Source organism: Protopterus annectens, chromosome 7.part0, assembly GCF_019279795.1.
Source record: "Protopterus annectens isolate FY-2018-M chromosome 7.part0, PAN1.0, whole genome shotgun sequence".
Lineage (NCBI taxonomy): Eukaryota > Metazoa > Chordata > Ceratodontiformes > Protopteridae > Protopterus > Protopterus annectens.
In genome coordinates, this window is record NC_056739.1 from 186,532,586 (window position 1) to 186,550,085 (window position 17,500).

The 17,500-nt window shown below is 43.9% G+C and overlaps 1 protein-coding gene across 1 annotated transcript in view; it reads right to left on the minus strand.

The window, feature by feature from the left end:
* Positions 1-17,500, minus strand: part of SHISA4 (shisa family member 4) — a 653,245-nt gene that overhangs the window by 60,500 nt on the left and 575,245 nt on the right. Inside the window, exon 4 of the mRNA XM_044076673.1 lies at positions 14,605-14,838. Coding sequence (XP_043932608.1) covers positions 14,605-14,838 — 234 coding nt within the window. The remainder of the gene's footprint in view (positions 1-14,604; positions 14,839-17,500) is intronic.

Here is a 17,500-nt window from a genome sequence, read left to right on the forward strand (position 1 = left end):
AAACACTGCTGGAAAATAACACAAGGCGATAATGGTCAGAAATGAAAGTCATATAATACGCGTTTCGTCCACCTTTAATCACTGTGAACTTCTTCAGAAAGTACAAATCCATTCAAACAGTCACTGTAAATAGTCATAATGATACATCACATGATCATTTAGTCCAATGAAAATCACATAAAAATGTAGGACTTTTAATCAATCAGGCATTATTATCTATCCAATGCTAATACTTCAGGATCATGCTACACCAATAAATCTTATGTGGCAGTGAGTGGTTGACCAATCAGTATGTAAAATTAGTCTGTCCAATAAATGGAGATAAAAATCCTGCCGAACTTATGAGTGACTTGCTGAAGATATTGTCCAGTCCCCTTAAATAAATGTGCGGTGATGACACGAGAAAAAGAAATGTGTAAATAATGGAATTACTAGATTGTACATTTTACTTAAAGCCAATAAAATGAGATAAGAGAGCAGATAGAAAGGATCATACAAGGCTAAGAAATAGGGACTGCTTTTGTATGAAGGGAGGAGAGGGGACCAATTAAACACTTAATAAAATGTGCATATGTTAGGAAAAGGGGAAAATCATATAAAACCAAATGGTGTTAGAAAAGAATGGAACAGGGGAATAAGCAGCGCAAGGAGTTACTGAAGTATATGTTTTATAAAAACAAACAACTGGTGCTAATGCACCCTGGAAGTAGGGAATTTGAGGCGCAAGGAGTAACTAAAGTTTTAGAGTAAATATGGAACTAAAAAATGGGCTCTAAAACAGTTAAGACGGCTAGGAGTTAAAATCTGTGTGAGTAATGGTCTTGTGGTGCTTATTATTCTGTAAAGAAAAAAGGAAAGTGGAGTAGAAAAAGAAAACTGAAACAGATCGTGAGGGGACTGTGAAGATGGCAGAGACAAAAATAAAAACGGGAAGAAACATTGGGCTAGGTAAATACATTTGAAAGACAAAGCGGCAAGTATTAATGAATGATTGCACTGAGAAAGATGTTGATGTGTGCACTAGGGGAGCTGATCATCCGGAGTGGGTCAGAATGGTCTTGTGGCCTATTGGCTGAAAATGAGAAATATCCAATAAAAATATTACAAAATATTCCCACACCTATGAAGTATGGCCATTCTCCTATATTAATAGTGTACCAATGGAATGGTAACTCAATTAAATATGTATAATGGCAGGAGTGCAGTAAATTCATAACGACTCGGAAACAAAACACTTTAGAATTCCTAGATCACACCATTTAATTTAAGACAATAAAAGAGAAATGAGAGTGGATGGCAAAGAATAAGAATAAGGGAGGGTTTTGCTTCTGTGAGAAGGGTGGAGAGGTGAGAGATTATACGAGTAAATACTATAGTAACAGCCGGTTTGGTGGCTAATAGTAACAATGGTGTCCAGGAAGGAAACTGATGAGCCAAGTCCAGACTTTACAAATTGCAGGAACGGAATGCTGTCGTTGATGGTACTGAGGAAAGTTTCCAGGTCTTCCATGGTTATGGTCCACGCAAAAAACACATCTATGTACCGGTGGTACAACTTGGTGTGTTTGAATCCTGGCAGGTGCACCAGGGTTTCCAATTCCCAGGTGGACAAAACTAGTTTGGCGAAAGCTACGGTTATTTTAGACCCCATGGCTACACCTTTGATCTGTTGACAGAGTTTGTTGTTAAAGTAGAAGAAATTATTACATAGCACTGTGTCTATGAGGGTATCCAGTAGAAAGATTTTGTTCCCCTGGAAATTGGTGTATTTGCTGAGACACCTCCGGATGTGCTCCCTTCCTTCTATACGAGGGATATTGGTAGAGAGAGAATATGTCCAAGTTGACAAAAGTGCAGTTGCTCAGAGTTAAACCCGAAGCGAAAAGAATGTGGAGAAAAGGCCAGGAATCTCGTATGCAGAACTGCGCGTTCTGTACTATAGGATTCAGGCAGCAATCGATGAACTCTGATATTTTTTCAGTTTTAGTGCGTTTAATGGAGATTATTTGCCTGAAGCGGGAATTTTCAGTATTTCTGTGTAACATCGGAATGCCAAAACGTTTGCCTAAGTTTGGATTAGGCACTGATAAGAAGAGAAATTCTTCTAAGGAAATGTGCTGTTCTGCATGCAGCAACTTTAAAAGTTGATTTTAAGAAATCGGTTATGCACGAACTGCAAAGGAACGGTCCCTGAAGTACTCGCTTAAATTGAGGTCTGCTTCCATTTTGGTGATGTATTCACTTTGTTCCATAAGGACTATATCTGTCGATTTATCAGCTTTCATGATTCTCAAAGTCTTATCTGTAGAGAGGGATTGCAAGGCTGAAACTTCTGAGTGTGATAGGTTAAACCATTTATCTGCATGGTTGGTGGAATTAAGCTGTCTTAAGTCCTGTTTGCAGACGTTTAAGAAAGTAGCTAGGGTGCTAAGGGTCAGGTTGAAGGTGCTGTGTTTTCTTAAATGAGTATGATTAAGTACATTAGGAGCAGGAGTCAAGTTATCGGTTTCACTGTCGGAGTCACTGCTAGAGAAGAAATACAAGGTTGAGTTTGCATATAAAAAGTCTCAGATCTAGTAAAACGTCAGTGAGTGAGGCTCTTTGGGCCGGTATGAAAGTCAGACCTTTGTTGAGAATGCTCAGGTGGGAGTTGGTAAACGTTCTTTTAGTTAAATTGAAAACAGCACCCTCGAGCTGGTTGTTGGTAATATTAACAGAGTTATTGGTTGCGGTGGGATTTAAGACATTTCAGTGTTACATGGGGAAATCACTCAGTCTCAAGATTTCCCCTTATTTCAACCACTGTACAACTCAATTGCCCATAAAATCAAAAGGCATGTATCTACTATTATCGATACTAAAAAGAGGACTGCAGAGGGACTTGTGGCAATACAGCAACATATCAGCCAATCCAGTTCGTGCACCAGCTTACTTCAATAACATTCAGCGGGGATATCAAAGGAAAAGACCTTTCTCTTTTCACCCTCCCCCCTTCACACCTACCTCCACCTCAGCTAAACGATTTTGAAATGCTGCAGGACTCTTCGCCACCCCGTCGCTCTGAACAACAGGAAAACACCTTTGATGTGATAAATAACCTTAAACTGACTGTTTTGTCTGAAAGCAATGAATCTATTAATAGTGTCCTTGGCTAAAGAAATTACATCTGGGTCAGCTATAGTGTTCCAAAACTGGAATTTGTGGGATTTGGATACATTGAAAGGTCTATCGGGCTTTCGGGGTAAGGGCTGACTGCCTGGGGAAGCATAGGCAACAGTGAAAATATCCTCCAGAGCACAAAGAAAGTACAGTTGTGTAAAATCTTACAATGATAGATGTCTTCCCTTCAATGTTGTAGTATTTGTAACATGAGGGATTTCCCTGCCAAGGGTGACTCGAAGTCCGGCCAGTATTCCAAAGCCTTTTACTACTTACAAGTGGGACATCAGACGTATGCTCCCTGCATACGTACGGCATAAATGTGACATCCACATGTACTAGCCTTAGAAGTGAATGCCCCAGAAGGAACGCCAGTCTAAGGAAACCAGGTGAATCATGCATCCACAAGAAAAAGCAATATCCAGGGTTTAGGAGGGAGGAACAGAATACTACAACAGTGAAGAGAAGGACATCTATTCTTATGGTAAGATTTTACACAACTATACTATGTCCTTCTATTCAACTGTTGTAGTATTCATAACATGAAGGACAGCCCCAAAGCTCGTGAAGAAACTTGGGAGGAGGAAGGAGCAAGTACAGCTCTCTAAAAAGCTATGAAAAATGGGGCTAGCAAAACTAGCTCTAGAGATTCCGTCTTAATTGTAGTGTTTGGTGAGGTATGTGCAAAAGTCCTAGTAGCTGCTTCAAGAATGTAATGTGTCTAAACCTTAAAGAACGCACCAGAAAAAGCCAAAGCCCTAGTAGAATGAGCCTTAACAGGAAGGCACTTGCCATGAGAAAAAAAATAGCCTTAGAAATCCAAGAGAAAATAGTTTGGTTTGAAACAGGCAATCCCAGAGACCTGGGATGAAAAGAAACAAAAAGCTGATCAGACTTCTTAATAGCCTTGGTTTTATCCAAATAAAATCATAGTTGCCTGTGCACATCCAAGGTGTGTAAGTACCCTCTCACTAGGAGACAGTCAAGAAGGGAAAAAGGTGGACAAATGAATGGATTTAAGTGACAACTCATTTACAACCTTGGGCATAAATGAAGGATTAGTAAGCAAAAACACCCTGTCCTTATGGAAACAAAAAAAAAAAAAAAAAAAAAGAGGAGGAGAAGGCATAAGGGCTTGAAGTTCAGACACCTGTCTAGCTGAAATCAAAGCGAACAACAAAACAGTCTTCCAAGAGCAATACTGCAAAAGGAAGCAGTAGCTGCAGGCTCAAAAGGAGCCAAAGTCAATTTGTCCAAAATAAAATCAAAATCCCAAGGAGGAACAACAGGCTTTTCTGGGAGGTGTAATATGTAGGAAGCCTTTGAGGAATTGTTTAGCCTCAAACCTAGAAGCTAAAAGGGGAGATAAAAGCAGAAATACCTGATAAGTGAACCTTGACAGAGGAAAAGGCCAACTCAGCATTGAACAATTCACACAAATTACAGAGAACCAGTGGAACATCCACAGTCAATGGATCCAATGTATGTAAAGACACCAAACAGAAAAAAACTCTTAGATAACTAGGATCTCCTAGTATTGGGTTTTCTGGGATCCTGCACGTCCTCAGAAAAAAGTTGTCTGAAAAGAATCAAAATCCTATCACCCACAGAGTCAGTTGCAGAATCAACAGATGGGGATGGTTAAGAGATCCTTTGTCTTGTGTGAGAAGGTCCATCCTGTGAGGTAACTTGCGATGATTGTCCTTGGGTAAATGCAGAAGAGGGAACCAATGCTGTCTTGGCCAAAAGTGAATCACCAGAAAGATTTTGGGTTTGTTTTGCAGAATCTTGAATAGGACCTTTGGAATGAGTGGAAGGGAGGCTATGCATAAAAAAACATCCCCTTCCAAGAAAAATATAGGGTGTCCACCTTCCAAACCAGAGGATCTGGGACTCTGGCACAAAATACAGGAAGTTGTCTGTTCAGAGGGGAAGCAAAATAGGAGTATCCCCCTGGTGGACAATGTCTGGAAACACATCCCTGTGAAACATCCATTTGTGGGATTGAGTCAAGGACCTGCTCAGTGTCTGCAACATAATTCTGACTGGAGGCAATGTACACTGCCTGAAGAGTAACAGGATACTCAACTGGAAGCTCCGAATCCATGACAGCTGGCCTGCAAATAAGATTTCACCCCCCCCCTTTAGTCTGCAAACAGCTTGAGAGGACCTGGAAGGAAAGAGGATGAAAAGCCTGAATGGTCAGCAGAAGCACTCATCTCTGATGCCGATGTGTCCCTTTCTTTGTAAAGGTGTGTGCTACAGAGGGAGATGAAATCATAACAGCTGTCAAAAGATGCGCAACAAAGTTTATCACTTACCTTTCTGAAGTCTGAAAGAGGCATAGCACGTTTGACAGTTTTGCAGTGTAACCAGCACATTCTATACACTGCAAAGTACTTATGTGATACTATCACTCACAAAGTCACTCCCACTATTGATGTAATCCTACTTCATCCAGTTAGCTCTAGCTGTTCAGTCACTACGTTCGACCCATTTTGCTTTGAAGTCTTTAGCCATCATTTGTCCGTACTACTGGGTCACATTCTTCTTTAGCAGAAAGGATTTATTTACTGCAAGGGTTGTACTCTTTTCTATGGCAGGATAATCTTCTCAAAGAATTGGACTGGTCCAAAACAATAAGATAAAGAAAGTGACAGCAAACACAGTGGTCAATACCCATTTTATTTTCTGTAGATATTCAGCCAGGTCCTGGGAGAGCTAATCAAAATGAATATCACCTCAAAATAAACATCTGACTAGACTTGCTTAAGCTTACTGCTAAAGAATGTTGGTCATAATTCAATACAGACAGCATAGCCGGCCTTAGGCATAGGCCAGCTAGGCGACTGCCTAGGGCGCTGCTCAAGCATGGGCACTTTTCCAGTATTTATTTGGTGTAGGTAGACCAGATGGGGGCACCGGGTAGTGTGGTGGGGGCACCATGGAGCCCTTTTGCCTAGGGCACCAGTTGACCTAAGGCCGCTCCTAACAGACAGCTCCTGAGACCAGCATTTTTGCAGCAGAAATGGCACAGCACAGTGTGTAGTGAGCTACATGGAAGCCAAATGAGTAGTTCATAGTAAGGGTCTTTTTTCACAGCTGCCCTGATCCCAAATTCAGAGAGGTCTGCAGACTTTTCATAAGCTTGGTCCTCAAAGAAGGAAGGATGCTCCTCCTTGATGTCAGATTCCGGGGCAAATAAAATACAAAGTCTCAATGCTGTCAAGGAAAAAGTACCATCAACTCACTATGTTTGAGGTTTTTGTTTTTACTATGCCCTAAGGTGCAAAGTCTTCTGGCTTCTGAAACCTATGCTGGCCTGAAGAGATCACTCAGGTTTGCCCTGACATGCTAAATGAAGATGTCACGCCACTGTGTAGAGGACATAGGCAGGTCATAGGAGCTAAATTCAGATGTTTCCAGGGCGCATGTATATTGTACGACATGGGCAGGGTTCAAACGGCAATGGTTCAAGATTACTCAGTTTTCTTGCTCATATACCAATAGAGCATTTCTGGAGAGAAACCAAGGGGCACAAGTCAGTTCACAGTAAACTTCACATCCCTCAAGATCTTCTCAAGAAAAGGTCATCTGATTCAAACCTGTCTCGCAAACTAGATGGGTGTGTGTGTATATTGGGGGATGCCATAACTCTAGCTCCTGAAACCAGCAAAAATGTCTCAATGAACATAAGGTGACGAGGCATGCAACAAACACTATGGTATTACATGTCTGATGTGGCTCGGAGTCATGACAGGTATATATATGGGCCCCAGCAAGGGCATCAAAATTATTCCCCGATGCTATCCTCCAGCAACCATGAAGACAAGTCCCACCAGATAACTGACTGCTTGTACACATCCAATATCAAGACCAACTCTGTGATCCCAAAAGGAGAAGGAAGGCCTGTGGAAGTATCTTCAACCCTAGCCAGACAGCCAAGGAGTGACATGGGAAATCACTCACTCATACAAAAACAACCCCTCAACTTTTGCTGGAGACTTCAGGAATCAAGCTATATGAGCTGGGTAGGGGAAGCTACGCTCCAGATGCAAAAACGGGAATGAGGTAGTGCAACCAAGCATACAATGCAACTCCCCACCACCAAAGAAATGGCTCCTGGTAGTGCATATCCTAAGGAAAACGTGGTTAAATGGCCAAACATTTTAAATGGCAAACAGAACATGCAGTGACAGCCAGCGCAGTTTGTACGGAGAGCACACACGACTCCATTTTAGCAGAGGAACTCCAGTAAGTGACCTGCACTGAAGCTTGAAAGGGGAGGAGACTGTGGCAGAAAAAATAACTAATCACTATTCTGCTCAAGGTGAATAAACCCAGAAGTTATTATTCAAAACCAACACACACTTTCTGCCGCTGGTATGCTGCTACATGTCTCACTGCTTCAAGGTTCTGAAGGCAAAAGAAGTCAAGTAAAACAGCCATGCATGGGTCAAGGGAGGCTGCTGGACGTAAACATTTTTTTATTTGGAGATGCTGCACTAGAAGCTATGCAGCTGTTTAAAAATGAAAGCACAATCCATAACCAACCAACTTCAAATAAAGAATCCTGTGCCAACTCTGGGGTGGCTGAAGAGAGAGACAAAGACAGAGCAAGTAGATTACAGCCTAAATAAGCCTGAAAATGACTAGTGGCCTCAGCAGGGGGAAGTCAGCAAGGGAAGATAGGGAATGAGCAAGTGATTGCTGATATGCATACTGGGGAAAGGAAGGTGGTCTGATCCACTACAGTGCTAACACTCGCTGGAAAACAGGTGTATAACATGAGGCATATGGGTTGAAGATGTACATTTTTAACCTTCAGCATTTATAACGTGCTTTTGTAAGAGCAGCAGCATACCCTCATAACATGAGCTGCCAGGGAAGGGTTAAAACTTGAGCAAAAAAGTCTTGCTGGATGATAGCCCTGTTCCTGTCAACCTATCCACACTTTCCAGATGCTGGAAGAATGGAGCTGATCAATAAGGGAAGATGGCTAGACAGATTACAAGGGCAAAGGGAAAGATACAAGACTATTGCAATTCTGATAGGTCATAAATTGCACAGATAGTGTTTCTCAGTTTCGTTCCAAGCAAAAAAATTAGAAGTTATGTACCTACCATGACGTTCCATGTTAGTTGTCTTCTCTCACCTTCTTTCTTGCTGGATGGGTTCGGAGCCGATCCTCGGCTCCGACTCGGCACTTGCTTTAGCTTGAGAACTCCTTTTACCAGCTCGAGGCAACCCTATATCCCATGATGCAAGGCGGAACTACCTCAGATCTCGTTTGGTAGCTAACCTACCCTGCTAAGGACTAACCTAACATAATTAGGAAAACAAGTTCATAAAAAGAGTCCTCATATGAAGGCTCAGGAGGAAAACAACCTGATAGGAACTCTTCAAGATCTGTCCAGGCCAGGGGGAAGGAGGGAGGGACAGAAGAAAGAAGGCGAGAGAAGACAACTAACATGGAACGTTATGGTAGGTACATAACTTCTAAATGTTAAGTTGTCAATCTCGCCTTCATTCTTGCTGGATGGGGCAAGGTCCCTAGCACCTGTATCCCGGGTGGCTCAATGGAACAGACTCTTGAGAACTGTGGAACCAAAACTGGCCCTATCTCTGGAGGCCAAGTCCAACTTGTAATGAGAGACAAAGGTATGAGGCGTGGCCCAAGTAGCTGCTGCACAAATAGTATCAATGGGTAGTCTATCCTGAAAGGCTGCAGAAGTGGATAGACTCCTGGTTGAGTGTGCTTTTGGTTTAGAAGATAGCTGCTTGCCTCAGAGAGTACACAAAGGAAATGGTGGAAGTCAACCATCTGGATAAGGTCACTTTAGAAACTGGAAGACCTATCCTGTTTTCTGCATAGGAGAAAAATAATTGGTCCGATTTTCTGAATTGTTTAGTTCTATGCAAATAGTACCTGAGCTGACGATGGACATACAAAAAATGAAGCTTCTGTTCAGCTCTGTCGGAATAGTTTGGGAAGAAGACTGGTAGATCTATAGATTGGTTAATATTGGTTTGAGACACAACTTTGGGGAGAAAGGAAGGGTTCGTTCTTAATGATACCCTGTCCTTATGAAAACCAAGTAAGGGAACGAATGCAGAGAGCTTGAATCTCGGAAACCCTTCTTGCTGAAGTGACAGCCAGTAAGAATATAGTTTTCCAGGTCAATAACTTCAAAGAACATGAAGCAGACGGTTCGAAGGGAGGTAGCATCAAGGATGCCAACATTAAGTTTAGATCCCATTGCGGAGGAGGATGCTTTATAGGCGGCTTTAGGAGAAAAACTCCTCTCAGAAAGGCCTTGCATAATCTATGAGACATAATGTTATTGTCATGCAAGCCAACATGATACTTGGAAATAGCAGACAGTTGTACTTTAACTGTAGATGACGAGGATCCTGAATGAAAAACCTCCGCCAGGAAATCTAAAACAGAATGTACAGGAGCAGTAAAGGGATCAATATTCCTGGAATTTGCCCAAATAGAAAAACGTTGCCACTTGCTAGCATAAACAGTCCTAGTGGACGACTTTAAGGAAGACACTAAGATGTCTCTGACTGAGTCAGAGATCATCGGAAGCCTGGCTAGGGAAGGAAGTGGAGCAACCAAGCAGTGAGGTTGAGAAAATGAATGGCCCGGTGCTGCTGACCCGACTGGTGGATCAAGAGATCCGGAACTGGGTCCAGATGCCAGGGCTGCACCAGAAGGTGACGATGCAGAGACGGAAACCAAATTTGTCGAGGCCAATAAGGGGCAATGAGAATCAACTTGGCTCTCAAAACGGTGGCTTTCTGAATGACTTGTGGAATCAAGGGAAAAGGAGGAAAAGCATACAGAAGTCCCCGGAGCGAATCCTGGGTTAGAGAGTCTCTCAGGGGTTGGCCTGGAAGGGGAAAGAGGGTGAAAAAATCGGGGCACTTGTTGTTTTGAGGAGTAGCAAAAAGATCGCAACAAGGAGTGCCCCACTTCAGAAAAATCTGATCCACTACAGATTGATTGAGAGAGCACTCGTGAGGCATCAAAATGGATCTGCTCAGCCTGTCCGCCAAGAGGTTGGACCTGCCGGGGATGTGCGTTGCTATCAGAAACCGATGAGAGGAGATTGCCCATTGCTAAAGTCTGAGAGCTTCTCGACACAACGGATAGGACCTGGTCCCGCCCTGCTTGTTGATGTACCAAACCACGGACATGTTGTCCGTTTGTACTGCAATAGCCCCCATGGGAAGAAAGTCGTTGAGGGCCTGCAACGTTAAAAGCACCGCTCTCATCTCCAGGACATTTATGTGCAGATGGTATTCTATGGGTTGCCACGTCCTGTGGACCATCCTGCCCTGATAATGCCCCCCCCCCACCCGATCAGAGAGGCATCCGTAGTGACTGTGGCAACTGGAGGAGGGGAAACAAAGGGTCGGCCCTGATGAAGAAGAGGGGAAGATATCCACCAATTCAGATGAGTTCTGCACGACTAAGATTTCGTGCCTCATCGGGAGACTGTGGTACGACCACTGCATGAATAGCATCCACTGCAGAAGACGCATGTGGAAGCGAGCCAGTGGTAGTAGAACAATGGCCACAGCCATAAGACCTAGAACCTTCAGTATAAATCTGGCTTTGACCTTGTTGCTCTGCAATAGAATCCGAACGAATTTTTGGATGTCCAGAATTCTTTGATCTGTTAGTCTGGCTAACATTTTGACGGTGTTTAATTCTGCGCCTATAAAGGTGATAGATTGGCAAGGCAGCAGAGAAGATTTTTCGAAATTTACTGAAATTCCCAAACTCCTGCAAAGCTGTAGAGTGTAGTCTCTGGTCTGAAGAAGCTGACACCTGGTGGTGGCGGAGAGGAGCCAGTCATCCAAATAAGGAAACACCTGGAATCCTTGACGTCTCAGATGAGTTGTGACCACTGCCATGCATTTGGTAAACACTCTGGGGGCTGAAGTGAGGCCAAAGGGCAGGGCTCTGAATTGGTAATGACTGGTTCCTAGCCGAAAGCGGAGAAACCTTCTGGAGCGCCTGTGAATCTTTATGTGATAGTACGCGTCCTGAAGGTCTATAGAGCACATCCAGTTGTCCTTGCCCAGAAAGGGCAGAATGGACTGAAGCGTGACCATCCGGAATCTTGCCTTCTTGACAAATCTGTTTAGACTGCTCAGGTCTAATAATGGTCTCCAATCTCCCGTCCTTTTGGGGACCAAAAAGAATCTCTAGTAGACGCCGGATCCTACCTGGTCTGCCGGCACAGTCTGGACGGCTCTTTTTCCTAGGAGCTTTGAAACCTCCTGTTCTGCCAAATCCCTTTGACCGGGTGAGATGTCTGGAAGGGATTGTTGAGGTACGGGATACCTTTCGAAGGGGATTTTGTAACCCTCGGATATGATCGACTGTACCCACATATCTTGTGATAGGGAATGCCAGGCTACTGGGTACAGCGAAATCCTTCCCCCGACTGCCTCCAAGGGTGGACAGTCGGGCAACACCTCAGGGATGCTGAAAGGGCTTCTCAGGAAGAGACTCCCTGTTGCCCTGGTTCTGAGGACCCCTGCCTCTAGGGCGGCGTCTATTATTGTTACCCCTCTGCCTCTGGGGGTAAACTGACCACGTGTGTCCGTGTAGCTCCTTGGGCTTTATGGAACCACATCTTCCCCTTCTGACCCTTGGGATATGGTCTAGAAGGAGTGGAAAATGGACTCCAACGGCAGAAAGAGTTTTACCGTCCTGCTCACACCTGGTCAAGGTATCCTTCACCTGAGGTCCGAACAAAGCCGAACCATCAAATGGGTATTAGTGAAGGACGCCTTAAAGGGGTCCGCAAAATTACAAAGCCGCATCCAGGCTTGGCGTCTAAGAGCAACTCCTGTGCCTGCGGCCCTGCTCGCTCCATCGACCGCATAGGATATGAGCCGCATGGAGGAGTTGGATAGGGAATTCAGGATTGCTAGCTGTGAGGCAATCTTTTCTTGAGCCCCAGCAGCAGAAGGATCCTGGACCACTTCACCCAGTTCCTTGAGAATATCTCTTTGAAGCCTGGTGAAGTGACAAAGGTAGTTCAGCGAACGCATTGCAAAGGTCGCTGAAGAAAACATCCGCTTTCCATACCTGTCCATGGTCCTAAAATCCTTGTTAGGAGGATGGACAGGTACTGAAGGATCCGCCAGTTCCTTCTTAGTGGCCGCCGCCACCACCATAGCATCCACAGAGACGCCCTTGGAAAGAAACTGTTTGTCCGTAGGGGCCGTGATAAACTTGGATGGTCTCCTGGGGACAGGTTCCACAGAATCTGGAGCCGCCCACGCCTTCCGAGCCACTACCTGCATAAGTGGGTCGAAAGGCGGAGACACCCAGGAGGTGGAGGGTCAGGATCCAAAAGCCTCCAGGTATACCGACTCATCCTCGGAGGGATCAATGGATGGCCAATTCCCCCTCTGTTTGAGGAGCTCAAGGATGTCTGAAAAGGAGACATCCTCAGAGGGGGATCGTGGAGAACCCTCCGACTCATCTAAGTCGGTATCAGATGTAGTAGACTCAGGGGAGTCTGTGTGTTACCTCTACACGCCCTCTTCCGAGGGGGTTCACCTGCCGGATCAGGAGAAACTTCGGAAGAGGAGGAAATTCCCAATGGGGAAACCTGGGGCGATGGATCCCTGGGCCTGAGAGCAAGAGGCTGGCAAGAGGCGTCTACAGGCACCGAAGAGGGAGGAGCTAGAGGGATGGACCATTGACCTGGCTCAGTAGCCAGGACACTCCTCATTACCTCAAAGGCTCCCCTCCCCGGGAGGCCGGAATATCCCCGATCCGAGGCTACAGGAATTCCCGGCTCCACTGAGAGGGAAGGCTCCGAGGCCGATGTCGGTGCCGAGCTTACCAAAGCCGAAGCCCCGAGAGGGAGAGCGGGGTCGGACAAGGGTCCGATGCCAATAGCCCCCTCGGAGCCGACAAGGGAAACCCGACGACCGGATCCCTCCAAGGAAGGCCTCAAGGAGAAGATCGGAGCCGAGGACGACGGAGCCGAAGGATGTATCGGCTCCGGCGCCGAAACAGTCGCTGTCCCGAGAAGCTCCGGCTCCGAACTCTGGTGTGGAGTCGGAGGAGGAAGTTCAAGGGGTGAGACAATAGCCGAAGTCTGTTGAGACGGGCTATGGAGCATTTGGGCCAGTGCCTGCGACTTCAACAGCCTGCTTACCACCCTCTCCAAGTCGTGGTCAGACAGCCTGGAAGATCTCGAAGATCGGCTCCGATGGCTCCGCTCTGACAAAAGAGGAGACCCCGGAGCCGAGTGGATACTCTGCAACGAAGGGGACCGAGATCTCTTTCGGGACGAAGTCATCGGAGCCGAAGTCCCCTGAATTCCAGATGGAGCCGAAGGTTTCTCGGCTCCGATGCTGGATAAGGTGTCTGCTCCAGCCGGAGCCGACAAGGCCACAGTAGACCGGGTGTCGGAACCAGTCGGTGCCGAACCCACTACTTTGGAAGCAGATAGATCGGTTCCAGCCGGAGCCGATCTCGGCTCCGACGGAGCCGGAGCCACCGGAGGAGGCTTGGATATTGAAGCCTGAACCTTCGGTGGCTTAGAAGGTTTACCAGACCCTGTTTTAGAGGGAGAACCTTCTGGCTTAAGTAAGCCACAGAGGATTAACTTATTCCTCCGTTCCTGCAGGACTCTCTGGCTAAAAGAGTGACACATACACAGGAGTCCTGCAGGTGCAAAGGCCCCAGGCAGTAAACACAAGAAGTGTGACCGTCTGTCAGAGACATTTTCTGACAGCACGAGTCACACTTCTTGAAGCCTGAGACCTTGCCTTCCTTTGACATATTCCTAGGAGGAAGTCACACACAAACCCCAACAAACACACACAATTAATCCCCTAACACACAAACACACAGGTAGGGATTAACCAATGGGGTTTAGGCCTAATTAAACTTTTATACTATTACCAAAGGAAATAAAAAGTTTTGAATTATAAGGGAATAGGGTGGGCTGTAACACACTACAGACTATAAAAATGGAAACAAGGGGGAAATAAATCCCTAACTAAGCTTTTTTCTCTTTTGACAAAAAATTACTTACCTCAGCTGGCAAAGGAGACCTCTTTCGCTAAGTGGCAAACGAGATCTGAGGTAGTTCCGCCTTGCATCATGGGATATAGGGTTGCCTCGAGCTGGTAAAAGGAGTTCTCAAGCTAAAGCAAGTGCCGAGTCGGAGCCGAGGATCGGCTCCGAACCCATCCAGCAAGAATGAAGGCGAGATTGACAACTTAACATTGAAGAGTTTCTACACACAGATAAGTCTACCTCCTAAAATGTTTTTCAACATCTGATGTACAATAGGCCACCAATTACTGGCTAAATCAGATGCTTGATATCTGTAATCCAGATTTCAAACCTACATCTCTGTTTAAACCCACAGCACTACTATAGGAAATCCTTACCTGTTGGGTTGTAAACTGCTGGATATGCCGGATTCTGTGCTGGGTATGCTGGATGCTGTTGGGGATATGGCAAGTTCTGCTGGGGATATGGCAAGTTCTGCTGTGGATATGGAGGATTTGAGGGTGCATTCACTGGGTAAGTTGGTACTCCAGCGTATCCTTGATTTTCCGGATAAAAAGGTGAAGTTGTAGGTTTTGGCTGAACTGGATAGTTAGCCATCTGTACAGTCTGCCCTGTGTCACATAAAAGCAGGAAAAAAGTTAATATACAGGGAGTAAACAGTTAGTGCTAAGTATTCTTACCATAACATGAGATCTTTAGAAGACAGGTCAGTGTAATGGTAAATCAGAATATTTAAGTTTTCCACACTTTTCTGCGACTTCCTTCCCAGCCTTTGCCAGCAGTTTTTTCTCTATAAAGAGCTATGCTGGTCTCACTCTTGTGTTCCATGAAACCTTGGTTTGTGCACAAGGCATTCAAATACAGGCAGCTTTGCTAGGAGCTTTCTTCAGTTGAAGTACCCTCTAATCTTCGTAGTGGTTTACTTGTGTAATAAGCCACTATTCTTAAAAATTGCACATTATCAGAGCAAGAATGCAACTGTGTAATAGGTTAATGAAATATTACAGTAAAACTAAATGCAACCTTTCTTGTGGAAAATTATAACTGTACTACTTTTCGCAGACTGTCACTGTAACAGAAAATTGTAACATTTGAAAAATTTCTAACAAGAACCATACTTCTTTTAGGGTCCAGCCCTGTTCCAATGGTTTATCCAGGTCATTAGCAATATGCAGCCTGCATGATCAAGACAAGCTAGTGTTAAATGAATTACGATGTTAAAAAATAAAGAAATATTCAAATGGAGGGTTCTCTGTTAATACAGTCTGAAACAAGCCGCCTCACGCTCACAGATAATGCTCATAGCTAATAAACTTGTAGTCAACACTAATAATGCCTGGGGCGAGCCGTGGACAATTAATCTGGGTGCTTCTCTCTCACCTACAAGCTTGCCTTGTGAGCTTTATACACCTCTACCACAATGACTCTAATTGCATCAAGATATCTTATTGCGAAGGCTGTAAAACAATCCCTTCCAAAGCCTCCTAGATAAAATATGAAGTCTCAACACAAATCAGGGCACTCACCCATCTAATGCATAGCTCTTATAAAGAATCACCCTGGGCAAAAATACTCTAAGCCTATTCCTTTGATCCATAAAAGCGATGAAAAGATTTTACTGATAGATAAAACTAATTCATCACTCACAAGGCTAGACGAGGAGTAGGATTACAGTAAGATGACTTCCAAGTGCCAGGAAGGCTGGCATTACGGAGGTTCTAAGGACCTTGACTTGTGACAAATAGAACTATGGCATTTAGTGGTGCATGTGGAAATTAATGACTTGAGACTCACTACCCCAAGGGGTAAGCAGAGAGACATGTCACACCTTTCCAGGCATGTTACAAATGTAAGTATGATCAGAGTCCTGGATGGAATCCCTCCATCACCTCTAATGATGCCTGGATACAAAGAAATGACAATGGGCTTCAATAATTAAATAAATAGCTGATGTCATTCCAAGTAGATTAAGCATGTGTCAGCATGGAACGAGATGCTCAACATTCTGACCTGTGTTGGTAAAGATGGCCTGTACTTATTTCAGAGTTTTTGCAAACTAGCTAAAGCCTTTGCAGACCCTAGTGCCTTTAAGTCCATTTTTTTTTGCAATATCTTTTATTTAAATTTTGAAAGACTTGCTTAATATCGAAATGAGATATTAACAAATGCAAATAGACAAACTTTATAAGCAACTATATAAAAAAGTGCTATATGCATAATGACCATACATCATAGATTAATGTTCACGTTAAGAAAAAAAATAAGCTAATTACAAAGTCTGTCTTACCTGTACAGAGGATTAATCACAGAAGGTAATACTTACAAGAGACAATTTTTTCTCCAATAATGCTTGTAATGTGTTAATTTTATATTACTTTGTGATCTTTAATGTACTTTAATGCTAGTTCCTTAAATCCATCCCATGACAGTATGAATTTGTCAAGCCAGTTTTGGAAATTTAAACAATAAGAAGAGCATGATTCAAAATAGGGGCATCATGTTGGAGTAAGTTAGGTGGGGGGAATATGTAAGAGTGTAAATTTCCATGACAAGGTAGATTTCTCAACCTATTTTGTCCAATATTCTACACATTTCGCCTGCAGAGCAAACAGCAGCCCTAGATTCCTTCCATCAAGTTGCTACTTTATTTGTACCCAAAATGCTCCACTTCTACCCCAGTATACTTGTACAGTAGTCTGTGCAGGATCCCTCAACTTAAATCAATATAAAACAATGATGTCTAAATACCTTGACATCTTTGTTTTTAATAGGCTACTTCTGGCTGCTCTTCACTTTAATGAAGTGAAATCGACAGCAGCATTGTACATCAGGTGATCTTCAGTGGGCAGTGGCTTATCCATGCTGACTTCTAAGGAACACCATAGTTTGTAAGAGTATCTACAATTCCAAAGAATATGCAGTAGGTCTGCATGGTAGAAGTTAAAGACAGTTTGGCGGGTACATTAAGTAATTCTAAGTGTTGCTGGGGGTCAAAACAACATTAATGAGGATTAATAGACTAACATTTTTTTTAAGGGGAACCAAACTGGTAGTTAGTTGAACTGATTTATTTGATAAGGTGTGATTGCTGGGTTTAATTTTGTCTAATATTTGGAGTAAATAGTACCTTGGGATTTAAAGAAAATTATTAGTTTGCATTTGAAACCATTTTTCTGACACTGAAGTCCATAGTTATTTACAAAAATCTGTATAAGTTTTGACTTGTCTAGATTGGATAAACTTAAAACTTGTATCTTAATATACTGGTATAAC